This window comes from Lepidochelys olivacea (genome assembly GCF_965140295.1).
Source record: "Lepidochelys olivacea isolate rLepOli2 genome assembly, chromosome: 15".
Lineage (NCBI taxonomy): Eukaryota > Metazoa > Chordata > Testudines > Cheloniidae > Lepidochelys > Lepidochelys olivacea.
Genome location: NC_140425.1, coordinates 12,243,237 through 12,269,969, shown reverse-complemented (window position 1 = coordinate 12,269,969; position 26,733 = coordinate 12,243,237). Strand labels below are relative to the sequence as shown.

Genomic DNA, 26,733 nt, shown 5'->3' with positions numbered 1-26,733 from the left:
TATTGCATGATGACCTCATTTTGTTCTGGTGGGAGAAACTCAGCTTCTCTCAGAAGCATCAGGAAATCCTGCTGGTTTAACAGATCTTTTAAAATCCAGAGTTCCAGTGTCTCCCTTCTGGAAACCTGAACTCTGTGGCCGTACCTGGATAACTTCCTCCACATATACTTTCAAAACAAAACAGGAGTGTTTTGTGATGTTAATAATACTGTTGTGAAAGAAGAGATGGCCCCAGGTGGTGATGAATCTCTGCACGCATCTGTATTGAGATTCTTTCTGAAATTATTTTAACTTGTGTGTCCAAAACAAATCTTGCTAGGGAGGTACATTTCCGAATGGTTCTAGACAGAGATGTATCCCAGCTGAGTCCACTTTCAGATATCCAAAGTCCCATAGAACAGGAATGTCCTGAACTTTTTGGAATTAAAAGAATTTACTTTAGAACCAGTAATTAGGCCATGGGAAGGCCTTCTGCATTGAAGTCTAGGGTGACTGCCTTCCTCATTGAAGAATATTTTGCATAGAAATGGGTTATAGTCAGTTGTTCAGAGATCCACAGTTGATCCCTAGATTAGTACTGGATGAATCAGAGATGAGTTTTTGCCACAAGTAATCTGGATGCTTTGTTCTCTTAATGTGACTAAGAAAACCTGTACCAATGTTCTGTTTTAGAACAGTAATAAAATTAGATGTTTAAACATCTATACACTAAATCAAATGTTTTTGAATAAAATATTCTTGAAATAAATTGCTTGTCCCTACTCATGGAATTAATTATTCCTTAGCTACAACAGCTGGGACTGACAGAACAGGATTTGGACCAGAAATGATATTTTAATGTCTTGCTGATGTGGCCATAGCTTGAAAGTCTAGTGCTAACATTCATTATTGCCATGAAAATAAAATACAATATTTAAAGGGTTGGAATTGTGGCTTTTAAAGACCATTTCAGGCCACTTGTATGTCTGAACATGACTGTTCAGATAAGTGACATGACTCAGATAAGTGACATGATCTTTTTCTGTTAAGCAGAGCGGGGATGAATTGGGCAGTGAATATTGTGACTGATAGTGCCCTGTTGAAGAGTGAAAAGTGTTACCTATAAAGTGAGAGCGAAATCTAAAGCTTGGCAAATTTGTAACCTCTCCTCCTATCCTCTTAATCAGAACGTTTACCTAGACGTCTTGTAACTTGTGCTTCTTGAACAAATCCTATGAGGTGTGAATTAATTTTTAATGCACTTTCATACAGGAAAAGTCTCTGGCTCTCTCCCTAGGAAAATAAGTAGTTCTCGTAGCTGTTCTATAGACGTGATCTGTGTTGAATATTCCTTCAGGAGCTGAAATGTCTGATTTAGTAGAGACCCCCCTAAAGCAGAGATTTCTGCATAAATACTTATATTTATCTTCAGAAGGAGGGTAACCCTCTCTTCCGTCATACTTGATTTCTGGCTGTAGCCTATTTAAAGCAACACTTCTCTATCTCCTTTCATGACTAGTTATTTAGGCCTCTCTAGGACACCACGGTAAAGAAGAAGTGCTGGTAATCTCTGTAATAATAACATTCCATCCAACCAGGACTGGTTTGGTGGGTGGTAACAACCCTTTGCACGTTGGTGCTGTTATACCCACAGAGCACACAGCTGGGAGCCTAGGAGTGTGGCTTTTCTGAACATGGAAGTGGTTCGCATTGTTGAGTAAGGCTGACTTAGCTCTGGATGCGCTTTCATTTGAACACTGTGGAGTGATTGGGGGGAAGAGATGTCCGCTTTAATAAAAATGTAACTTTAAGGTTTTTGTCACTCAGCTGTCCGCGCCCATTGTTTTTGAATGACAGCAGCCCTAATAAGAGAGGTCCCCCAACATATAATGAGCACATAACCAAGCGGGTAGCGTCAAGCCCAGGACCACCAGAAGGTCCAAGCCATCCTCGAGAACCAAGCACACCACATCGGTACCGAGAGGGAAGGACAGAGCTGCGCAGGGACAAGTCTCCTGGGCGACCACTGGAGAGAGAGAAATCTCCAGGCAGACTTCTGAGCACCCGCCGAGAAAGGTCCCCTGGAAGATTGTTTGAAGAGACCAGCAGGGGGCGAACGCCTGTGGGAGGTGCAAGAACTCCACTCTCACAAGTCAATAAGGTAAGCTGGAGCTCTGTCAAATGTCTTCTCATCTCAGGAAAGTCTCCCAGTGGGGAGTGGCTGTTCGTACTGCGAGAAGCCTGTGTGGGTGAGGGGCTTCAACCTAAACCCGCTTTAAAATACGTGTGCCATCACAGTACATCGAAACATATGATATGCATGGGCTGTGTGAAAATCTCTTCCAAAGAGAATATTTCCCCCCAGCACTACTTTCATGCCATGTGAAGATGGTGGCCTTCATCATTGGTAGGGGGGAAGATTCATGCCACATAGCATTTTTCACCTAGACAAGGAGACAAATGATACTCAGTAAAACTCTGCTTCCGCCTCCTGCTGAAAGCAGTGCTGCTTATATGACCTGGGACTACATATAGGAGAACAGGAATGTTTTACTGCATCTTGTATAACTTGTCATTTTATTTCCCTGCTAGGTCTGGGACCAATCTTCAGTGTAAGTCTCAGCTAGACAAACTTACTCCTCATCGTGATCTGCAGGAAAAACAAAGGAAATGTACTGAGTGTATGCACTCTGTGCTTCTGCTGCCCAGTCACCAAATCAACCTTCTTGGGCCAGAACGGGCTCCATGTCAGGAGACACGTGACTCTAACAAGGATTGTCTGCCTCTCAGTTTATTTCCCTGCACCTTCCTGCAGTCATACTTTTTGCACTTTGTACTACTGTTACTCTTTCAAGCAGTTCATAAACTTTTTGTACTCTAGCTTTAGTCCTTAACAGTTCATCAAGGAAATCAAATTGGGATGAAGATCCCAACCCAAATCTTAATGTGGTTAGCACCATTTACCAGATAATAAATCATAGTTTTGAAAAAGATGCTGGAATTTGTCATGGCCTTGTAAACTGAAAGGCAATGGTGACTCGGTTGCAATAGACAGCATCACTGGATATTCTCTACAGAGCTCTAGAGAATTAATCTGGATCCGTTTGTTCCCCCGCCACTTTCAAAGCTCATTCTCTTTTGTTCTCAGTAAAATTGCCCCAGTGCAGCTTTGTTCAGCTGGATGATGAGGAGGGCAGATCCCCTGATTAGATGGTCACAATCCCCCATGCCCTAAAACAAAGTGCATTGTCTCTGACGTACTGGGGTACAAGACTCTTGACCCAGGTTTTCTGCATGGCAATTCACTGCATGCTGCTGCACCATCACTCTGGCTGCTCTCTCCTTTTAGGTTGCTGTGCTAAGTATTGTATTGTACCTCACTTGTAAATTAATTGAAGCCTTTACATTACGCTGCAAAATAACCGCCATGATTTCCTGGAGAATTTGGCACAGAAGAGAGTTACAATCCTTATTATATGACAAGAGAACTACAATCACTAGCCCTCACCTTCACACGCCCCAGTGTTAAACACAATCCCATTCAGAAATTGTATCAAAATCCTTATAGTCACCATTTTCCACAGAGGCCACTCCTCACAGTGGTTGACAGGTTGCCTCCCGGTTCCCCAAGAACTTAAAAGGAAAGCATGCGAAAGCAAGTGCACAGAATTGTCATCTCTCAAAACAAAGTTCTTCTTTCCTGTTCTGATTGTATCTTGTTGTACAGTAAAACCTAATAGTCACGGCACTAGAGGATACTTGCAATAAACAGCTTTGGCGGTTACCGAACACCTCACCTTTGCTTTTGCCTCTAACCTCAAGCCATTTATTGCTTCATATTCTCCAATGCCATGAACATTATCCCTTGTAACTGAGCCAGAGAGCAAATGATTTTCAAGGCAGGTTTTGACCATTCAGTCTGCTTCAGCGACATGCTGAGTAAACAACCATGTTCTCTATAAATGCAAAAGAGTTTTCTCGTTGGCCAAGCCTTTTATCTTCTGCTTGTCCCTTGCCAGCCAGTGCTAACCTGTCCAAGACACCCATAAACCTCCGAATGCCTTGTCAGTGCCCTTTGGCGAGTTTCATGGGTATTGTGTTCTGTTCTCTTGTCTGTTGGGTTATTTTAGACCAGATGATTTGGCAGGAAACGTGCTGAAATGTGTCTCTTGGTCTCAGTATTTTGAAAGGTCACAGAGATCAGTCTTTAAATCTTTGCATCTCATGGAAGATCTTCATGACCTGAGAAATGGGCTTGTCAAGTCCTGAAAGTGTATATCTTGTGTCTTGTTTGTGAAATGCTTCCTGCTATAGAAATAGCTCAAAGGACTGTACATATTTACAAGAAACTTTATATTCGTAACAAAAGGGAATTGAATCAGTTTCTACTTTTTTATTGTAAACTGTGCATTTTTCAACACTAGCTTTTTGTTTTAATGGTGGTTGTGGACAGCCATCTTCAGACATTGGAGGGGCCTCAGCTTAATCCTCCCAGATCCCATGAAGAAATATTGTAACATTAAATTGCAATCGAAAGCTTGTTAGCATAAATGAGGTTTTAGGTATCTAAAAGTACAGGATTTTTCTTCATTACCTTTTTATTATTGACAAGGGAGGGAATCAGAGGTACAGATCAAGCTCCACCTGGAAAATATTGAACTTTGTTGTTGAACAATAACCAAATAAAACAATTAACTATATTAACTAGCATGGTGAAATGACCTTTTCCTTCCATGTAAGGTACCACTAAGCCATTCTAACAGATCAGCCAATATTTGGAGCTACGTAATTGATAGGAGTGTAAGCTTACCAAAGAGCTCACCTTCGGAATACTCTGCCGTTTAGCAGACATCTTCCCCTGAACGAGTAGCATAGGTGCTATCAGAAAATTAAAGCATATTGACTTGGACGGAAACAGAGGTGGATTTGACCAGATTTTTACCTAGTAGTGGTGAGCCCTTAGATACACACCCATTGGTGGTGGTAGAGATACACGTGAATATCTGGGAGAAGAATCTGGCCCTTGGCAAATAATCCAGACACACAATTTCAGCTCGGAATAAACCCCTTTAATTGCCAACAGCATAGTCTCGTGCTGCTGCTGCTCTACTGCAGCGGTGTTTTAATAGGAAGGGGACCAGTGAGTTAGTCATCCCACCATCTTAATATTCTGGTGCTGTAATGCCTGAGAGCTGCAATTTTTTAAAAGCCTACACAAATATAATTCAGATTGTACTCAATCTGCCAAGTTACTGTACATCTTAATAACTTACAGCTGGTGGGAAAACTCTCTCAATCAGACTTAAATGTAAATACAACTATTTTTAACGAAACAATTTTTACCGGGTCTGAAGAATTCTTTCACAGGAAGCGTTTTTAATATTCACTCTGCTGCCTGCGGTGACTTATTTCATTTCTGTCATTGTTTTGTGCACATAAATACCCCCACCCTCCCTAGGAAGGGTTTTCTTGGTGGGCGTGTGCGAGAACGACTAATAGCTACTATTCCACTTTGGTCTACACGACATTTTCCATGGAAATGTTCTGCATAAAGCCAAACTGCTTGATTTATCTATTGTGCCTGCTCTCTGATGTATCTGATGAAATGCTAACTTGTTAAATGTTCCTTTATTTCTATTTTAAGAATACATATTTAAAACTCATTGTTTCAGTCCTATGGTGCATGATCAGAATTGTAACAAAACTAAAATAGTTCAGCAACTGGTGAAGTAAAATATTTATTAAGCCTTTTGACTACCATGAACACTGCACAAATTCTCACGGTCACCTTGACTGTAGCGGCACTGGTAAAATTTACTGGAGAAAAAGCATTGTGTCTATTGCAAAATTCTTCAGGTTTACTCACAGGAAGGAGAAATACTGCACCTACCTCCAACTCTAGCCTTCCTGCAACAGCCAAGACACACCAAATCCAAGCGGGCATAGAAAGTAGCAGCTACACTATCCCCCTTTGCACCCAGATTTTCCTTGTGGAGGGATTTAATTCATTGGGTTATAGAAAGTGAGCTCAATACAATGAATTGGACTCATGTTCACTTCTGGCAGGAATCCAACCCATAGGGCTGGCTACGGTTTAACAAAGTGTCGCCCTGTGGCCTGCTGCTATTTCACGAAAGGTCAAAACTGACAATCGAGCATGTCACTGCTTCAGTTCAGAGAATGTGTGTTCCAGAGAAACAGCCCCTGCCCCAAGAGTGGGACTGGAATATGGCCCTGGGTATTACGGCTGACACCTGCTATCAGCTCCGGCTGAGGAAACTGGAGTGGCTGAGATGGAGATGGCCTACGGCCCTATTGCCGTTGTGTAGTGTGGTGTGACGCTGACTGGGGATTAGCCTTTAGCACCAGCGGGAGACCCCAGAGCAGTGGGAGCAGCGATTCATTCTGCTTCAGCCCAGGAAAGTGGAGTCACAGTGACGACCGTTAACTGTTCTCCATCATTTGTCGGAGAAAGGTGAGAAGTAATTAAAGGATCTTTCTGCATGTGTAAAGCTGGGGATATACTACACTTAGGCCCACATATAAAGATGAGGGCTGAGTGTCTATTTAATTCCTAGGCATGGCTGGATGCCGAGGCTGCTATTCAATTACACACAAAGGGCTGGCCCTGTGTGCGGCATACGACTCAATGCAGGTGCAAGAAGGCACTTTGTGACGCTAGTTCAACAGTGATTACTGTTGAAGTCCTGAAAGGCCTTCAGGCCCACTGCCTGTAAGAGAGAGCACTCCTATGAGCTGTGTTACGACCGAATCTTTGCCTGCTTGAATTAAAACCACCAGATTTACCACACGCAATGCTGTTTGGCAAAAGAAATGTTCAACAGGGGACAAATTTTTTTCAAGATCCCAAAGTTAGCTATGTAACCCCTCCCCAGCCAAAAAGTGTGTGTGGCACTAAACAGATGACAAACCACTGTCAAATAACTACACGAAACAGATCTATGGGTTTTGAGGTGAGGCCCGATCATAAAATGGGTGTGCTGCAAAAATTTCAGCCGGCTCTTGAGCCTGGCTGGCTTTGTTTTTGACATGGATGTATGGCCACCTGCCTTAAAAGCAAGCACCTAAAAACATGGTCACCCAGGAACTGCATGTTTGTTTAGTGTCCAGTGTGGCCTCAGCAGTGGTCCAGATTCCCTCCTTTCTGAGCTCCCTCAAAGCACAGTGAGCCACTATAACTAAGGCTGCGATTCTGTGAGAGGTTGTGGTTTTCTGTGACATTCTGCAACCTCCATAACTCCCACAGCTGCTTGGGTGCCCTGTGGCTAGCTGCACCAGCCACGGCTTGGGCAGCCCCCAAGTAGCCAGTGTGGCTGGAGCAGCAACACCGGGAGCTCCAGAGCAGTGGGGAACAGAGATTTAGTCATCGTGGGTATTTAAGTCATGGCCAGGTCAAGGGCCATGAATTTTTGTTTATCACCCATGACCTACCCATGACTAAATGTTGGCCATGTGCCAGAAATTTGCAGGAGCCATTCAAAGGCAGATTAACCTTTGTGTTTGGGCGTGCAGCTTGTCATGCAGGGGTTCTACTGGATGCCATGGGAAATAAGGCAGAGACTTTATGCACTGAAGCTTTGGGGGTGCGGGACAGACTCTGGGAGCCACTGTCACATTCTTCCATTGCTGCCAGGGGCACTTTCATGTTCAGTCGTCCTCCAAAAGCAGAATATGTAACAGGTCAGCCATTGGCACAATGGGCTCAAACATTTCCCTGTCTTCCCCAGCAGTGTGAGCGCTGCCCTGCAGGGCCTCAAACAACGATGAGCTTTAACTCTCTGAACAGAGTGAGTTCAAAACACAGCACGAGGCTTTTTCTATTTGGCAATCCCTGTGGGGAAAAGGCTTATGCTGCACCAGCTCTCCCGCTGTGCCGATTTTCTGGAGCCCAGCAAAAAGAGCTCTGCAGCCCCATGGTGGGCCAGCCTGTGATGCAATATAAAGAAGGCTGCAGCAGCCTGTTATTTATAAATGGTTGGCTGACAGCCTCCATCTTCAACAAATATTTGTGCCCATCTTCCTCTGCAATGCTGCTGGAAAGTTTTGAAAGAAGTGATCCGGGTGTGGACATAATTGGAAAATACATGACGCTTAGCTTAAGCTAATGACTTATTTGAGCACAGCTCTTCCTTCCTGAACCTTTCACTCATGAACAATTTATATTTCTGTTGGGTCACTTCAAGGATTCCTTTTTATTCTCGTATGAATTAACCCTTATTTATTCAAAACATGCATCTAGGTATCAATTTCCCTGCTTGCACAAACACTATTAGAGAATAATCACTTCTTGAAATCTGCTATTACAGCTTTGCTTTAAAACCAACTCTGATTGGATCTCCCACTAACTATTCCATCCCCTTCCACATCCTAGTGTCAATTAGCATGCTAGGTGGCTAGTGCACTTAGCACACATGTCCTAATCTAGATCATTACTCTCACATTACTTTGAAATTACAGCTGTTATCTATTGCCAAACTTTAAATAGTGCATGTAACTGACCAGCGGTGGCTTCAATGTCAGTATACTCTATTAGCTAATATTTATTAGTATATAGCTTTTTTACTCTGCAGTACACCTTGGCAAACTATTGTATTACCAGGCCATGCCGACGTCTCTGGTGATCATTTAAATAACTAACTAGAGGGTTCTGTGTAACAGTGAGACTCAGTGGCTTATAGCCAACAGTAACATGGGAAATGGGTGGCCAAGTGTTAGGGCTGTCAAGTGATGAAAAAATTAATCACCATTAACTGTGCAATTAAAAATTAATTGCATTAGTCATGATGTTAAACAATAATTAGTACTATTTATATAAATATACTGATTTCTGTTACAACATGTACAGTCCTCACTTTATTTTTTATTACAAATATTTGCCCTGTAAAAAACAAAAGAAACAGTATTTTTCAATTCCCCCATTTCAAGTACGGTAGTGCAGTCTCTTTATCATGGAAGTTGAATTTACAACTGTAGAAGTACGTAAAAAAAACCTGCAAAAAAAAAAAAGTAAAACTTTAAAGCCTACAAGTCCACTCAGTCCTACTTCTTGTTCAGCCAATTGCTCAGACAAACAAGTTTGTTTACATTTGTGGAAGATAATGCTGCCCTTGCTTTTTGTTTACAATGTCACCTGAAAGTGAGAACAGGTGTTCATCTGGCAGCATTGGATCTGGCATCGCAAGATATTTATGTGCCAGATGTGATAAAGATTCACATGCCACTTCATGCTTCAACCACTATTCCAGAGGACATGCATCCATGGTGATTAGAGGTTCTGCTCAATAATGATTCAAAGCAGACCAACTCTATCAAGCTCACCAAGCAGACCAACGCATATTCGTTTTCATCATCTCAGTCAGATGTCACCAGCAGAAGGCTGATTTCCTTTTTTGGTGATTCGGGTTCTGAGGTTTCCACATCAGAGTGTTGCTCTTCTAAGACTTCTGAAAGCATGCTCCGCACTTCATCCCTCTCAGATTTTGGAAGGCATTTCGGATTCTTAAATCTTCTGTCGGGTGCTGTAGCTATCTTTAGATATCTCACATTGCATTCTCTTTGCATTCTGACAAACCTGCAGTGAAAGTGTTCTTAAAATGAACAACACGTGCTGGGTCATCATCCGAGACTGCTATAACATGAAATATATGGCAGAATGTGGGGCAGGAGACATACAATTCTCCCTCAGGGAGTTCAGTCACAAATTTAATTAACACTTTTTTTTTTTTTTTTTAACAGCATGGAAGCACGTCCTCTGGAATGGTGGCAGAAGCATGAAGGGGCATATGCATGTTTAGCGTATCTGGCACGTATATACCTTGCAATGCCAGCTACAAAAGTGCTCTGTGAACACCTGTTCTCACTTTCAGGTGAAACTGTAAATAAGAAGCAGGCATCATTATCTCTCGTAAATGTTTTGTTTTTGAGTGCAGTTATGTAACAAAAAAAAATCTACATTTGTAAGTTGCGCTTTCACGATAAAGAGATTGCACTACGGTACTTGTACGAGGTGAACTGGAAAATACTCTTATTTTTACAGTGCAAATATTTGTAATAAAAATAATATAAAGTGAGCAGTGTACACTCTGTAATCTGTGTTGGAACTGAAAATCAATGTATCTGAAAATGTAGAAAAAGATCCAAAATATTTAATAAATTTCAATTGGTATCCTATTGTTTAACAGCGCAATTAAAAAAATTAATCACAATTTTTTTTTGAGTTAATTGTGATTAATCGACAGCCCTAATAATTTAGTATTTCCACACTAAGAGATTAAGGTGTTTCAAATGACAAAGTACTCTTTTTTTTGTTTTGTTTTTTTTAAACAAAGTGGGACTGCGTTGTAATGTAAGTTTATGCTGTCTTTATCACATGACCGTGAGCATCAAGTTTTTGGTGTGGGTATTTTCTTACTTTTGAGACAGCCTTTCATTGCCCTGATGTGGGCAGACGAGGTGAAAGCAATGGATATACTTTGAGGCACCACTGTGGCTGAGATTCCAGCTAAGCTAATCTGCACGGCTGGAACTGCACTTAATGCTTTCTTCTCGCTGTTCAGAGCCCTCCCCATGCCTAGACTTCCTGTTGGCCCATGTTCACAAACATTACAGGGTGTGCTGTGCCAGGTATAATCATCTCTCAGACATTCTCACAGTTGTTATTAACCGTAACAAACTTAAAACAGACCTTTCCGAGCAGTCAAGTATACCCAGCATCACGGAGGCCAACAAATGGAGATTGCTCAAGCTGCTTGAAATGTGACAGCCTTAAACAAAAAAACAAAACAAAAATGGGGGTAGAGAGCAGTCAGTTTTCCAGAAATGAAATCCTTGGGTTTGCCAATGGCCAAAGCTCATTAACAGCTTGGTTTACTCCCCCTTCACCAATCTTAAAATGTATTGTTCTCTACAAGTGTGTGATGAGAAGATGTGCGTCCAAACTTGGTTTTATAAAAGTAAAGTAGCTACCAATTTAACCAGGGAGAGAAACTGCATAATTAGCCAAGCATTATGCAGCCAGCCAACCCAGTAATGTCTTGGTCAGTGGGGCTGACAGGAAACAAACACATTATCCATTTTTCCTTAAAATGCTTTATATTTGAACTTGTTTCTGAAGAGGTCAGCCAGTGACAGCAATTCCATGTTTTCAAAACACTGAGTTGTAGTGTTTTCAAAGAAAACCCAAGAGCAATGTGCCCTGAACTACTCAAAATATTGTAACAAGACAATTGAACAGTTCAGAAGCCTGGAAATGAGTCTTATCATTGACTGTATCACATCTAATCGTGGTCACCAATGATCTAAGTCACCATCTGATTAGCTACCTGGTGGTTTTTGTAATATGCACCCCTGTATAGTAGGTCACGGACTGAGGTCACTCTCAGCACTCTTACTGGCTCTCACAGATGCCCAGGAACAGACGGGCACTACACATTCCCCAAGTTGGTCCCTGCAGGTCAGGCCTGAGGCACAGTGGCAGGGAATTTTGTGTTGCTCCTACTGCATTTGTTTTGAGATCAAATAAATCATCAGTCTCTAAGAAAGGCATCCTGGCACCTTTTGTAAGAACTATGTTCATTTACAAAATATAAATAAAGCTCGAAGGGATAGAAATGGTTGGGAGTCCTTGCTGCAGAGATCACATGAGCCTAAGTTGGTGGAGTCAAATGCAAATATAGATTCAGGGCCAATCCAGCCCTTGACATGAGGGGGTGCAGTGCTACTTCCCAGGGGCTGCAGCTGCTTATGGTAGCAGATGAGCTTGTCCCCTCAATATCTCATTTACTATCCAGTTTTTAAAGTAACTTGGAATCACCTTACCATCAACTTGATAAAAGCTGATGCTGAAGAATTAAAGTCCTTATGCTAAATTGGTCAATTTCCTTATAGGAACCCAGCTCAGTTTAAATCAGTCCTTACTGGCAAGAGAGCTACAAGTCTGTTACAGGAACAGATTATCGCAGGGTGCATTACATGATCTACACAAAACCCTGCAATTCAGAACAATTTTCTTTATCAGCAATTCCACTCAGGAAAAGTTATTTCGAAGTTCTCCCAAGAGAAACAATGCAAGAGCGTCACTCACATTGGAAAACATACTCAACCCCCGTCTACTGATTAAACAAACAAACAAAGAAATAGCGAGTGGCGGCAGCATCTCTGGCTTTGCCCAAAAAAGCTGCGAACAGAAAGAATGCCATTTTTCACGCGTAGTCAGTCGAGCCAGGGAATGGGCTCTTGGGGAGCTTGGTGGTAATACAGTTGAATGTTTGAGCTTTATGATAAAAACAGCCACTCAGTCAGCAAGGATCCTGCACTTCTTAGAATATTATTTTCCACAGCCTGTATCACTCATGAACGATATTTGAGTGGTCACTATCCCCACATTTCCCACCCTGATTTCACTGGTAGATCCCAGGCAATTGTTATTGAGCTGAAAAAATGGCAGCACCACCAGTCATCTCTTTGGTCCTGGCTGAGTCTGAAAACTTCCAGATGGCACTGGAAGAACAAGGCAAATATGAAACAAATGTGAAGTCTTTAAAACCATATGAAATCAGAGTCTGTTTACAATAGCATAGGCCATGCATATGTTTTGGTTTAACGAAGAATTGTTCCCTCTGGCACTTCATCGCCCCAGGATACCTGCTCACTAACCGCAGGATTAATCATATTGGCTTGTACAGCAATGTAGTCACATATTTTTTCTTGTAACGATGAGTGGCACTGAGCACCATCACTCCATCCTAGGGAAGATGGAAAACAAATTAGCACAATGTAATGGTTAACTAAATGCAACTGCTGTGATAAGGTAGGACTCCCTTACCTTGATAGAAAGCGCATAGAGGTGGTTCAGCATGACGTGATTGGGCTCAGGAAGTAGAGCTGGATCACACTGAAAAGCATATAAAGGGAGGAGACAGAGAGTGGAAGACTAAATTATGGCATATTGTCTTTCCCAGGCAACCACTCAACAAATCTTTGTATTGGCTCCCCGTCAAAATTCCAATACGATCAAAGATCACTTAAGGCGGGACCAGGTTTGCTATGTTCTCAGAAGTTCTGATAATTTTGCAGGGTATAGATTAGGATTTATGGGTGGGGAAACTGTTTTGGTTTTGAAAAAGCATCAATTAAGATAATGGATCAGTTTGGACTTCGGTAATAAAGATCTCACCCACTAGGGGACATTTCCAAGGTTTGGGATTGTTAAAAGCAGCTCCAGTGCACGTTTAACCTCTTAAATACTTGACCCTGACCCAAAGAAGAAAGTTGTCCACTCACAGAAATGCCAGTGTCCTTATTCAGGATCACCTGCAGCAGGTGTGGTGGAAGAATAGGTGGAGTCTTGAAACGTTCCTCTGGCTTACAAACATAGGGATCCTGGTGGTAGGGTCCTGGGGGTGAACTTGATAGCTCTGTTAGGGAGATGGTAAAATATTTAACCTTAATGTACCTGTAAAGAGTTTATCTTCTTTAAGCTGCAGTAGTAATTTCACATCCAGAAACCTGTGTATGACAGAAGCTAATTGCGCTATAGAGTAAATCCTCCAGAAACTATAAAGATGCCACACTTCCTGTACACTCTAGATGAAATCTTTGGTTTCCTGGGACACATTTCCTGCTGAGCCAGAAACAAACTAAAAAATACAACCATCACTCAGGACAGGGCTCTTGCAAGCTGCAGCTACATAGCACAGTAGGAAGTTTTGTCACATCATTTTAGTATGTAGTTCCTGTTCATAATACCGGGTTAATCTTGACACTGGTCTGCTCATCAGCAAGATTCTACTCCAACAGCACACAAATATGGGACCAGTACTAGCTGACAGAATGCAAAGGGAACCCAAATTTCAGAATCTGGTTACAGAATTTGGGAAGTTTTGTGAAGCTCAAGCACAAAGATCTTTAGCAAGAAGCCCAAGAGATGATTTTAAAGACTCCAGAGTCTGCTTACGGGAGACCAGGTGGGTAGGGTCAACAGTCAGAACTTCAAGGGTTGGTCCTGTTCTCCCCTCTTCCCCCCTCCCCCCCTTTTTTTTTTTGAGGGAGTGGGAGGGGAGTGGGGGAAAGAGATTTCCTGGCCCAGTATTTCTGTAGCACACATTCATTACTAAGTGCTACCACAGATTATTTGCTTTTATGCTAGTTTTTGGCAGTCCTGGCAAACAGTGGAATAAAATCCCCTTCTTGGTGACAAAATATTACTGAAATTATTTAGTGTATATGAAAGGGGCCAAGCTTGCAAATAGAAACAAAATCCTCCAGGTACCCAGAATGCTGCCATGGCATTCCCCACAAGTACACAACAATCCTGAAAAAAGGGGTCAGAGACAGGTGAGTCTCCATGACCTTCAAACTGCTGTCAAAGCGGTCAACCTCAGTATCTGTTTTGAGTTAGCTACTGATTCACCGGGGAGTGGTCTGAAATCACCACTTCATGTCACACATTCAAATGGCAAGGACTTACTACTAATCTAGATGGGGTTTGATCAGTGACCTGTACTCTGCTTCAATCTCCTCACTAATTCCAGCTTCTCTCCTTTTACATTTCATGGTCCCTGCACATATCCCCAACAGATTGGGTATAAAAAGTGAGATTCTTCTACTTTGGGGATTTAATTCAAGACCAGGAATTAAACGTAGAGGGTATTTATGTAACTTCAAGCACATGGTATAAGATTACAAATGGATTCATACCAGACATATCTGAGCATTTTTGGGAGTCCACCATTAAAGCATCAAATACTTCAAAGTCAGTTTTCTTCACCTGAATGATGTTGTTAACCGTACCAAGCTGACTGGTTACTACTGGCTGGGAAGAAACAGAGGCAAAAAGTCACAATTCAGAAGGTATGCAGGTTATTAATATTCTACAGACTTGAAAAACCAATGTCCCACAGTCCTCATCACCTACTTCTTGTTTAGCCTCTGGTTATTTAACAGGCAGACAGCATTACTAGCCTCAGATTGGTACAGGCCAGCTGGGGCCAGGAACATTTCACCAGATCAAACCACCAATTGCTATTGTTAGCAAAGGCCCTTTCTTTTAGGTTAGTGTGGAAGCCAACTAGTTTCTCTCATTCATGTGCATGAATCATCTTGTAAACCTGCAGGATCGAATAAAAATGTTACCTCCGAAGGATCATGCGTCCACTGACCATCCACGTAGAACTTGTACTGGTGCTCTCCTTCTGGCAGATCCAGGATTGCTACGAAGTTATTGTGGCTGTGATTTCAGATAAATACACAAACAATTAACATTTTATTCTGAAAAATCTGTCCATCTACAGACTCGCTACAATTACAAAGAATGCAAATAAAGATAAAAAGAATGCAAAAATCTCAAACAGAATCTTTCAGACAGTTCCTGAAGTTATTGACCCTTTTAAGAGAGCACTTGAGGCAATCCAATGCAATAATCTAAATGTACAGAAACCAGCTAAAGCTAATGAGTACCCCCTCAGTGACAGCTGAGTCCCATCTCTTCATATGCACAGCTGCATGTTTTACATTAACACCGATCACCTGAAAATCCAGGCTCCTGGTGTCAAAGGGTTAATGTTATGTTTTTGAAAAGCCATTCTTCTCGCATCTTCGTTACTCAATACAATGTAAGAGCACATTAGTTTGGGCTCATCAGCCAGAGCTTCACATACAAGGTAAGTTCACTGCAATAGATCCTTGACTTTCAGTATCTTCCATCACAAATCTCACCCATCAAATGAACAAGAACTGTGAAAATGAAAGCAGTAACTTAACTACTGCCAGAAAAACTGCTTTGAGTAGATGCAGTTTGATCAGACTGTCATTCCTGTGCTTTGAGCTTCTTGCCTGTTTTGAGGTCTTCACAGTAGCTCAGATAGAAAGAAATCATGCCATGTGAACACATGCCAATGGGTCATGCAACACTAAGAGTCCTCCATTCCTCACTTCTTCCCAGGGAAGGGGGCAAAGTCTGCAGATTAAGTTCCCAGAGAAGCTGTTTTTGCTATTTGAGTTTGGAATGAGTGTCTATTCAACAGGGACTTTGTAACAGGGTTTACTTATTCACTATAGTGACTGCCAATTGCAAATTAAAGGGGGACAGATGTCCCTTTTTTCTAAACATTATCTCTGTAGGAGACAAACCTACTTTTCTCCCCCACTCGCCATTATTATTTCTTTGTACCTTTGCTAGGAGAGGTCTAAATTGTGATCTGAGACTACACTGACCACCATGCCAAAACTACCTCCCTCGCTTATTGATCTGGCATCCAGTTCTTTGAATCCTTCCATTGCCTCCCCCTTGAAGCACTGCACTATGTTTAAACTTCTTGTTGTCCCTCCAAAGCTCCTGATAATTCCATCCTGGCATGTGTCTTGGGCCTTGCTTCCCACTACATTCCCCGCTCAATCTGTCCAGTCTGAAAATTATCCTAGTATTGATGCTCCATTGGTCCCCTTTTCCCCACTCCTGTTTCCATAATTTCTCCCATGCTGCTTATGCATGGAATGCCCTTCTCAAAACCACCAAGCCATCACCCTCTTTACTGAAGTCCCTAAAACACTTTGGGGCAAAATACCTAAAAACACACTAAATTATCTCCACTTGTGGATTTCCCAGTGTGTCCCATCTTCTACATCTACCTTTAGACAGTAAACCCTGCATGGAATGGACTGTGTGTATGTCTTTTCCATAGTGCCAAGCAAATAACTATTTCCATGGCAAAGTTTTCACCTCTGGCAGTCAAAGAGTCCCACCATTCAGCATGATACGCTAAGATTTCTATAACTTCTCTCTTCAAGAGCTCTCAAAGCTAACAGAAGTATGCAGTAATCTAAGCATAACAATAGCATGACCCTAATTGTTTCCAACTTTAGATAGAATGCCAGTGATGCAACCTAACCAGTTTGTTACCTTCTTGTAAGAGGAAGTTTACTCCAGTTGTTGAAGGAACCTGATAGATAAACCTCTTTCCCTCCCCCAGTCCAGCGAAAGACTGTTGGCCGATCTTGAACAGGGGCTTTTTCACTCACTTCCAGATCTTGCTGCCAAGCTAGAAATTCCTCTCTCTCTTGTGGAGCCTAGAAGCACAAAACTTTACTCAACAGAAGTTCTACGTTGGCTCCTTTGCCCTGTGAAAGGAGAGGTAAGCTTAGAGAAAGGTAACATTTGACCAAAGGTATCCTCAACCCTATGCGTGTTCTTCAACATTCCCACAAATTGGAAACAAATGCAGGTAGTCACTGTTAGAGACAGAAGTTGGTATCTCAACAGTTTGCAAGTCAGTTTGTAAATAACCCATGAGTTGAAAGATTAGTAGCCTTCCAAATTGGCAGAAGATATTAAAACAGAATGCAAAACAATTAAACCAGAGAAGTAACTATCATTGAGTGGGAGAAGCACACAAAGTAGCTGCATATATTTAAACTGAGGAGTAAAAAATAATTAAAAAGGAATTTCTTTTATAAGGCATTTGTTAGACCCTGCAAAATGCCTTCCAGAGAGAACTTGCAACTAGACCACAGGAAGGCTATTGCTGTCTGCAGGGTACAGCTTAATGCAACATATGATCAATTAAGTTGGAAGACAGTGAGCTAAACATTCTTATTACACCCAACAAGGGGGACAGACCAAAATTAGGACTATTAGAAACTAACTAGGGAACTCTGACAGAACTTTTAAAGTGGAAAGAATCATCACCTGGAATGTTACTGAGTCGGGTGATTAAAAAAAGCATAAAAGGAGATAAAAAGATACAGCAAAGGAAAGTGGTGCATTAATAGACAACACTGGGCAAGGGATTAGAGCCTATTATCTTATTCGTTTTTCTACAATTTTTGTGAAAAATGTATTTCATTTGCAGAAATCTGCTCAAAGGTTAGAAGAACAAAGAAATAAGGTTTTCTTCCCTTAAAAAAAGAGAAAGTCAGCAATGCTTCAAGTTTCTAAAACTGAGTTTATACAGAAAATTGGCTAAATTTATGACTTCCAAAAATACAGTTGATAGAATGTCTAAGCTACAAGGGTTATGACGGAAGAGGAGCCATAACTTATGATACCTTTATTTCCTCAGAATGGAACAAGTCTGCATCTTCAGGACTATCCATCAAGATTTTTGGTCTATCACCTTCTTTTGTACTAATGGCTCCACCACAATTGTCTCTTCGGGGCGTCTTATGGCCCCCATGACGCTCCATACCCGCTCGCTCGCTGCTTGTGTTCCCCATTTTAAGGCCCTGAAAAGAAAAGAAATAGCCTTATTTACTGAGACACACACATATTAGTGAAATTTGAGCTCTGCCACTTTGCTTTTAGAAGAGACTACAGAAATAAACCCACGGCAAAACAGACAGTGATAAATTAGACATGCACAGTAACACAAAGGCAGCCATAAAAAATAGCAGAAAGATATTCCTACTCCTTTCATGCACACACAGTACTGACAGAAAGCATAGTAATCAGTAGACCATAACAGCTTGACTTGTATTTTATAAGCGACACTGGAGGAATGGAACATACAGATACCCCCTGACCCAACTCCACACCCTTAGCACGGACCAGTGGATAGGACACTAAGCAAGGAATTAGGAATAAAAACCTGGTCTTCTGATTTACAGAGTCATAGAAAATCATTCAATTACTCTACCCTACAAACATCTTTAAAATATACTATATTGTACGTAAAACAACAAGCTTGCTCCTAAGGCAAAAGGGATAACTATAAGGAAAGCTTTGCATATAGCCCTGTTTATTTTGTGTTGCGAAGTAAATCCTGGCAACCTTGAAGTCACAGCATGCAGGTGGTTGTCACAAAAGCTCAGTCTCTCCTGAGGCCCTTCAGAGATACTCATCATAAGATAAGGTCCTCTATTGTACCACTCAAAAGATGACCAGGAGCTAATATCAGAGTGCTTAGTCCTGGAGCCCCAAAAACAACATCTCTACAACTTGAGCTAAAGGAAGATTTCTTTCATTATCTGTTAACGAAGACTTATGTTTTTTCTATGCAGAAGCCAGCCAATATAGGCATACACATATATAATGGCAACAACTACAGTCAATGGCAAAAAAAAAAAAAAAAAATCAACCCCACACAAATATTGATGTCAATAAGAACTTGTCCGGGCCCAAAACTACCCACAAAAATATCAATAATTTTACTTAAATAAAATGTTCTTCAAATATAGCCAGTGCAGTAGTTTTCAGAAAGATCTACCTACTATAAGAAAGTTTATAGGGGTGATAAGCTCTTTTTGAGATTCAGGGAGACAGATGTTTGAAGGTGGTGCATTTGTCTAATCAAGGTTTATTATTAAAACGAACAAAACCAGGCTGATGAATTTACCCAGAGTAACTGTGAAAAAGAGGGAAGAGGATAATTTCTTCCTCAGTTTACTCAGTTTTATTAATTACTTGGATTGTTTTTTAAAAAGTCTCATTCCCAGTGTAACAGGTGTCAAGTCCATTAAACCTCAGGTCAGGGTTTCATGGATCCCACCAGTATACCAAGCCAGCCCCAGATCTGGGATAGAATTTTCATAAGGGCTTCTGGGACTTCCATTTCTCAGTTCCATTGGCTTTCAGCAAGACTAAGGGCTTGGCTACACTTGCAAGTTAGAGCGCATTAAAGCAGCCCCGGGCGCCCTAACTCCCGACCCGTCCACACTGGCAAGGCACTTAGAGCGCCTGGACTCTGCAGCTGGAGCACTCCTGGTAATCCTCCTGCACAAGTAGCATAACGCTTGTTGCATCTCGGCTGAAATGCCCCAGTGCCAGTGTGGACGAGGTGTTGCATTACTGTGCTTTGATCGGCCTCCGGAAATGTCCCATAATCCCCTTAAGTCAAGTGGTCACTCCTGTCATTGTTTTGGAATCGGCTGTAGGAATGCGGATATCCCCTTTCTGACAGCCGGCATACTTATCGGCTCCAGGACAAAGCAAGCCATTGGTGTGGAATGTCGCTTGCTGTGAGTGTGAGAGAGAGAGGCAGGGAGAGCGGGGTCTGAATTTACAAGACAGAATGCTGACAAACTCTCAGCACCCCAAAAACCCACTCTCTCTCCCCCAACATACACACAACACACTCCGTCATACTCCACCCCCCGCATCTGAAAAGCATGTTACAGCCACTTGAACGCTGGGATAGCTACCACAATGCACTGCTCTTTGTGGCATTGCAAGAGTTGCTAATGTGGCCACGCCAGTGCGCTTCCAGCTAAGAGTGTAAACACTCGGCAGGTTTTCCCTGCTGCGGTCTCCGAAGGCTGATTTAACTCCCAGTGCTCTGCATCTGCAAGTGTAGCCATGCCCTAAGGCCCCTAAGTGCTTAAGGCCCAGATCCACAAAGGGTCTTAAGCATTGCAACGCCTACCTTTGAGGCACGAAGAAAATAACTGAAATCCACAAATCCTGGATTAGGCACCGTTACTCCCTTTACCATGAATGGAAAGAGAAAGGCAAGGGAGAGAGCAGCCTATGGTAGTAAATGGGAGATACTGATGAGAGGGGTGTGTCCAAAGCCCCACCTAAGTCTGGGTTACAGGGAGCCTCCTATTTCTGCTCGCCAGCCAAATTTGTATCAATATTCAGATATATATTGGAATGATAAAGTTAAATGTCTAATAGCATACTGCACAAGTGCAGCCTTTTCTATCGCTGGTAACAAGTATGAGAGTCTAGATTTAACCCCCAATTTAAGAGTCACTAAGAGTTATTTATTGAATCAGTTTTCTCTTATGAAAATTTATAACTGAAAGTCTTTGTAATATTCATCAACAATTCACTGATGCACTGTTTCAAGAACTTCTTCCAATCTCCCTTTTTAGCAATCCCATGAAGTTACAATATCCAGACTCAAGTATCTCAGATAAAAATTCCGAAGTCTGCCAACTCACCAATCCAATTACTAATTGTAATACTGATAGGAACCCTTCCCGTCCCATCTATCCCATACACAAACTATCAATATACAGAAACAAACACTGAAGTTGTATAAGAAAATTAAATACTTGATAATTACTATTAATCTGTTTAAAACATTACTGTTGCCAAACTTTCTAAGTAATTAACTCATTATTTCAAGTTTCAATTACTTTTTCTTTTATTTCACAATAACCAATCATTTCTGTATCCGCACAGACACACCCCTGGAACCCCGACCTGGGATATTCTATCTACTACCCAAGATCCATAAACCTGGAAATCCTGGGCGCCCCATCATCTCAGGCATTGGCACCCTGACAGCAGGATTGTCTGGCTATGTAGACTCCCTCCTCAGGCCCTACGCTACCAGCACTCCCAGCTACCTTCGAGACACCACTGACTTCCTGAGGAAACTTCAATCCATCGGTGATCTTCCTGATAACACCATCCTGGCCACTATGGATGTAGAAGCCCTCTACACCAACATTCCACACAAAGATGGACTACAAGCCGTCAAGAACACTATCCCCGATACTGTCACGGCTAACCTGGTAGCTGAACTTTGTGACTTTGTCCTTACCCATAACTACTTCACATTTGGGGACAATGTATACCTTCAGATCAGCGGCACTGCTATGGGTACCCGCATGGCCCCACAGTATGCCAACATTTTTATGGCTGATTTAGAACAACGCTTCCTCAGCTCTCGTCCCCTAAAGCCCCTACTCTACTTGCGCTATATTGATGACATCTTCATCATCTGGACCCATGGAAAAAAAGCCCTTGAGGAATTCCACCATGATTTCAACAATTTCCATCCCACCACCAACCTCAGCCTGGTCCAGTCCACACAAGAGATCCACTTCCTGGACACTACAGTGCTAATAAACAATGGTCACATAACCACCACCCTATACCGGAAACCTACTGACTGCTATTCCTACCTGCATGCCTCCAGCTTTCACCCTGACCACACCACACGATCCATCGTCTACAGCCAAGCTCTGCGATACAACCGCATTTGCTCCAACCCCTCAGACAGAGACAAACACCTACAAGATCTCTGTCAAGCTTTCTTACAACTACAATACCCACCTGCAGAAGTAAAGAAACAGATTGATAGAGCCAGAAGAGTTCCCAGAAGTTACCTACTACAGGACAGGCCTAACAAAGAAAATAACAGAACGCCGCTAGCCGTCACCTTCAGCCCCCAACTAAAACCCCTCCAACGCATTATTAAGGATCTACAACCTATCCTAAAGGATGACCCAACACTCTCACAAATCTTGGGAGACAGGCCAGTCCTTGCCTACAGACAGCCCCGCAACCTGAAGCAAATACTCACCAACAACCACATACCACACAACAGAACCACTAACCCAGGAACTTATCCTTGCAACAAAGCCCGTTGCCAATTGTGCCCACATATCTATTCAGGGGACACCATCACAGGGCCTAATAACATCAGCCACACTATCAGAGGCTCATTCACCTGCACATCCACCAATGTGATATATGCCATCATGTGCCAGCAATGCCCCTCTGCCATATACATTGGTCAAACTGGACAGTCTCTACGTAAAAGAATAAATGGACACAAATCAGATGTCAAGAATTATAACATTCATAAACCAGTCGGAGAACACTTCAATCTCTCTGGTCACGCAATCACAGACATGAAGGTCGCTATCTTAAAACAAAAAAACTTCAAATCCAGACTCCAGCGAGAAACTGCTGAATTGGAATTCATTTGCAAATTGGATACTATTAATTTAGGCTTAAATAGAGACTGGGAGTGGCTAAGTCATTATGCAAGGTAGCCTGTTTCCTCTTGTTTTTTCCTACCCCCCCCCCCCGATGTTCTGGTTTAACTTGGATTTAAACTTGAAGAGTGGTCAGTTTGGATGAGCTATTACCAGCAGGAGAGTGAATTTGTGTGTGTATGGGGGTGGGGGGGATGTGAGAAAACCTGGATTTGTGCAGGAAATAGCCCAACTTGATTGTCATGCACATTGTGTAAAGAGTTGTCACTTTGGATGGGCTATCACCAGCAGGAGAGTGAATTTGTGTGGGGGGGGTGGAGAGTGAGAAAACCTGGATTTGTGCTGGAAATGGCCCACCTGATGATCACTTTAGATAAGCTATTACCAGCAGGACAGTGGGGTGGGAGTAGGTATTGTTTCATATTCTCTGTGTATATATAAAGCCTGCTGCAGTTTCCACGATATGCATCTGAGGAAGTGAGCTGTAGCTCACGAAAGCTTATGCTCTAATAAATTGGTTAGTCTCTAAGGTGCCACAAGTACTCCTTTTCTTTTCTGTATGTTAAGTTTTCATAGTTTTATTTTTTCTAAAGCTCAAGGAACAAACTCTGATGAGACCCCAGCAGAACACACCTGGAAGATGTCCATTAATTATCCCATAGTCTCAGCAGTTCTCAAACTTTAGCAACCTGACGACCCCCATTTTGATTTAAAATTTTTCCGAAGCCCCCAAGTCCCCTGCTCAGCGCAGGCCCCGCCTCCACTCCACCCGTTCCCCCAAGGCCCCACCCCACCTCTTTCCACCCCTGCCCCTCCTCTTCCCCCACCCCTCCCCTGAGCCAGTGGTGTAGCCAGCATGGGATATTTGGGTGGGCCCCAACTTCAGGTGGGCAGGCAATTACAGGGGGTCCACCTCCCCCCATCCTCTGCAGATGGATAGAGCCTCTGGCCAGGGGCTCCCCAGGTACTCACCCAGCTCCGGGAGGAGACGCTGCTCTCAAGCGTGCATGGCTCCCTTCCAGATCCCACCGTCCCATGCCGGGGCCAGCTCCCCTAGCCGGCGGGCCTACGTTTTTTTAAGTTCTCTACCGCCGTTAGGCTCCTGCTTGCTCTCCTCCCAGTGGCAGAGTAGCCACTGGGCCAATCCAGGGTCCCAGAAAAATGGGCGCTCCCAGGCCCTACCCACTCCGCCCGGAGCTCCAGCCTGAGAAGGGGTCGGGATGCGGGGACTTGCCCCACTCCATCTGCCTGGTGCTCCAGTCAGGCGGCAGGGGCTTATCCTGCTCCATCTGCCCCACCGGCGCTCTAGCAGGGGTGCAGGCGCTTGCTCTGGCAGGAGTGCCAGGTGGGCAGAACAGAGCAAGCCTTGGTGCCCCAACGCCATTCTCCGGCTGGAGTACCAGCTGGGCGGGTGGAGCGGGGCAAGCACTGGAGAGTGGGCCTGGATCCTAAGTGGGTGGGCCGTGGGCCACCCAGGCCCACCCGTGGCTACACCCCTGCCCCGAGTACACCCATTCCTGCCCCTCCTGAACAGCTGTTCCACAGCATGCAGGAGGCACGGGGGGGGGGGTGTTGATCACTGGGGCCAGTGCCCCCCGACATGACTCTCAGACCCCCTGGAATATCCTTGTAGACCCCCATGGGTCCACAGACCCTAGTTTGAGATCTAGATCAAGAGTTCCCTCATTTGCTCAGACAGACATGTCACTTTATTAGTATAACATTAACACCTGGAGTCCAGAATTACTAAACCCATTTATTACTGCGAAAATACAAAAATTACGTGACCTAATTTAATAAAGACACTAATTATAGGCAGAAATTATTACCAGGCTAAGTGGATGTATTAATAGGAGTGTTGTATGTATAACATGGGTCATAAATGTACTGCTCCACTGAGTGCTGGTGAGGGCTCAGCTAGAGTACTGTGTTCAGTTTGGGTGCCACGGTCTAAAATAGATGTGGACAAATTGGACAGAATCCAGAAGAGAGCAACAAAATGATAAACTGTTTAGAAAATCTAACCTATGAAGAAAGGCTAAAAGGTTTTTCTTAAAATAAAAACAAAAACAAAACAAAAAAAGCCAACTGCAGGGTATATTCAGTCTTGAGGAAAGACGAACGGAGACCTAATATATTAGGGCTGTTATCGAGAGGATGTGATCAATTGTTCTCCATGTCCACTTAAACTAGATCAAGAAGTGATCACCTTAATCTACAGCAAAGAGGCTTAGATTAGATAGGAGGAAAACCATTCAAACTATATGGATAGTTAAGTATTAGCATCCATTACCACGGGAGGCTGTAGAATCCCTCTCACTGCAGTTTTTAAGAACAGGTTAGAAAACCACTGGTCAGCAATGACTTAGGTATACATGGCTCAGCTTCAACATAGGAGGCTTGACCAGATGACCTCTAGGGTCCCGTCCAACCCTACGTTTCTACGAGTCTATCCCAGAAGAGTAAAGGGGCAGCGTGAAACTGACTCGTGACTTTTTACTCTACAGAAAGAGCCCGCCGGTGCCACGATCCCTTTTGAGGCCGGAGTCTCGTTCTTGGCTGTACTACAGAGAGCAGCAGAAACCCGCCACCTCGCTCCAGAACCGATGCTGCACTGGCAGCGGCCGCAAAAGGCTCCCTTGCCATGGGCCGCCACCGGGCCCCGCACGGGCGGCTCCCAAGGGTGGGGGGGGGAGCTCGCTCTCGCGCCATGGCCCCCCTCGACCGCGGTGATTTCGTGTCGGAGCTGGTGGGTGCGGTCACGTGTCTATCAGAAATGAGACCCCCGAACCCGCTAGGTGGGGCGCGGATACTCCCCGACTTAGCGCGGACAAAGGGGGCAGCGTCCTCAGGCTCCAAGAGCCCCCGGGCCCGGGTTGGCCCGGAACTCAGCCCCGAGCGCCGGCTCCTCTCCGGCAGCGCGGGGAGCCCGCCCCGCACGCGGGTCACGGCACCGCCGGGGGGCCCAGGCCGCTCCTCCTTCCCCTCAGCCCCACCCCCAGCCTGCTCCCTGCCGCTTTCCACGGGCCCCCGGGGCGGGGCGGGGCCGGGCCTCGCCACCCATCGCCTCAAGGTCGCCGGGCCGCTTAGCGCCTCCGCCCCGGGCACAGACCCCCCGCTTCACGGCGATACCCAGCGGGCAGGGGCTGGAGCGACGGGACCCGCCACCCGCACCTCACCGGCTGCCGCCCCCGAGTCTTCCTCAGAAACCCCTTCGGAATCCTGCCCCGTCCGTCCGTCCGTCCTCCCGCCCGGGCTGCTTCCGCTTCCGGCGACTCCTGCGCACCCCTCTCCCTGCCCCCAGCGGCGGGCTTCCGCTCCGACCGTTCCCCGCGTCCGCGGAGTCACCCTCGAACCTGCCCCCCGGCAGCTGCGCTTCCGGTCACTAGCGCCGCCTTCCCCTGAACTTCCGGTCAGTCTGCGCCCCTCGTCCCGGCACTTCCGGCTGTCGGCGCCGCGCTCGGGCAGGACTCCGGGGCGGGGCTCAGGCGTTTCTGCCCCGGGGCGGGACCATCGTCAGCCCCGCGGGCGGTGCACAGCCCGGGGCGGGGGGGCGGCGCCAAGCGACCCGTCCCCAGGCTCTGCCGTTCAGGGGATGCCCCTTCCTGGGCGCCTCAGGGGCCCCCGGCTCCGCAGCAGCCGCTGACCGTGCAACGGATCCCACGTCGCGTTGCAAGCGTGCCGTGGGGTAGCCGGGGGGCAGGTGGGGAGGATACGTGGGGGAGGGGGTGCTCTCCAAGACTCTGCGCCGCCCCCACCCCATGGCACCGCTTTTCATAGCCAGGTGTCTCCTTCTTGTGCCTCGGCTCTGATCAGCAGGGCAGCCGCTAACAAGCGGGGGAGGGACAGCTCGGTGGGTTGAGCTTTGGCCTGCTAAACCCAGGAGTTCAATCCTTGAGGGGGCCACGTAGGGACCTGGGGCAAAAATTGGGGATGGGTCCTGCTTTGAGCAGGGGGTTGGGCTAGCTGACCTCCTCAGGTCCCTTCCAACCCTGATATTCTATGTGATAAGGTTGCCATTTAAATTGCCAGCACTAGGCTTCAGGGTTAATGCAGCCCTAGAGA

At 44.5% G+C, this 26,733-nt stretch overlaps 2 protein-coding genes across 7 annotated transcripts in view; one reads left to right on the top strand and one right to left on the bottom strand.

The window, feature by feature from the left end:
* Positions 1-9,952, top strand: part of CIT (citron rho-interacting serine/threonine kinase) — a 101,645-nt gene extending 91,693 nt beyond the window's left edge. For 3 of the 5 annotated variants that reach the window (XM_084648953.1, XM_084648952.1, XM_084648950.1), the window contains 2 exons: positions 1,807-2,140; positions 2,572-4,683. In XM_084648953.1, the coding sequence (XP_084505079.1) occupies positions 1,807-2,140; positions 2,572-2,595 (358 nt within the window). In that variant the 3' untranslated portion in view covers positions 2,596-4,683. Of the gene's footprint in view, positions 1-1,806; positions 2,141-2,571; positions 4,684-9,735 lie in introns of those variants that run through there. The other 2 variants (XM_084648951.1, XM_084648954.1) reach the window with 2 other exon arrangements.
* Positions 9,953-11,511: 1,559 nt separating this feature from the next.
* Positions 11,512-25,983, bottom strand: PRKAB1 (protein kinase AMP-activated non-catalytic subunit beta 1). Of its 2 annotated transcripts, none has more exons than XM_084648873.1 (8): positions 25,848-25,983; positions 18,043-18,219; positions 16,898-17,064; positions 15,133-15,226; positions 14,698-14,812; positions 13,282-13,415; positions 12,824-12,892; positions 11,512-12,743 (listed from the first exon to the last, which is right to left on the bottom strand). In XM_084648873.1, exons 2-8 carry the CDS (start codon positions 18,208-18,210, stop codon positions 12,666-12,668), a joined length of 825 nt encoding a protein of 274 aa, XP_084504999.1. In that variant the 5' UTR covers positions 18,211-18,219; positions 25,848-25,983; the 3' UTR covers positions 11,512-12,665. The 2 variants fall into 2 exon arrangements, with proteins under 2 accessions (XP_084504999.1, XP_084505000.1); XM_084648874.1 differs by having other exon boundaries at positions 25,843-25,963.
* Positions 25,984-26,733: the final 750 nt, after the last annotated feature.

Bases quoted from the DNA above. Each gene is read 5' to 3' on its own strand.
- PRKAB1 (XM_084648873.1), bottom strand. From the start codon at position 18,210: ATGGGGAACACAAGCAGCGAGCGAGCGGGTATGGAGCGTCATGGGGGC. The intron at 14,813-15,132 runs GTAACATTTTTA...GTTTCTTCCCAG, and splicing joins GGACGCATGATCCTTCGGAG to CCAGTAGTAACCAGTCAGCT. The intron at 12,744-12,823 runs GTAAGGGAGTCC...CATCTTCCCTAG, and splicing joins TCTATGCGCTTTCTATCAAG to GATGGAGTGATGGTGCTCAG.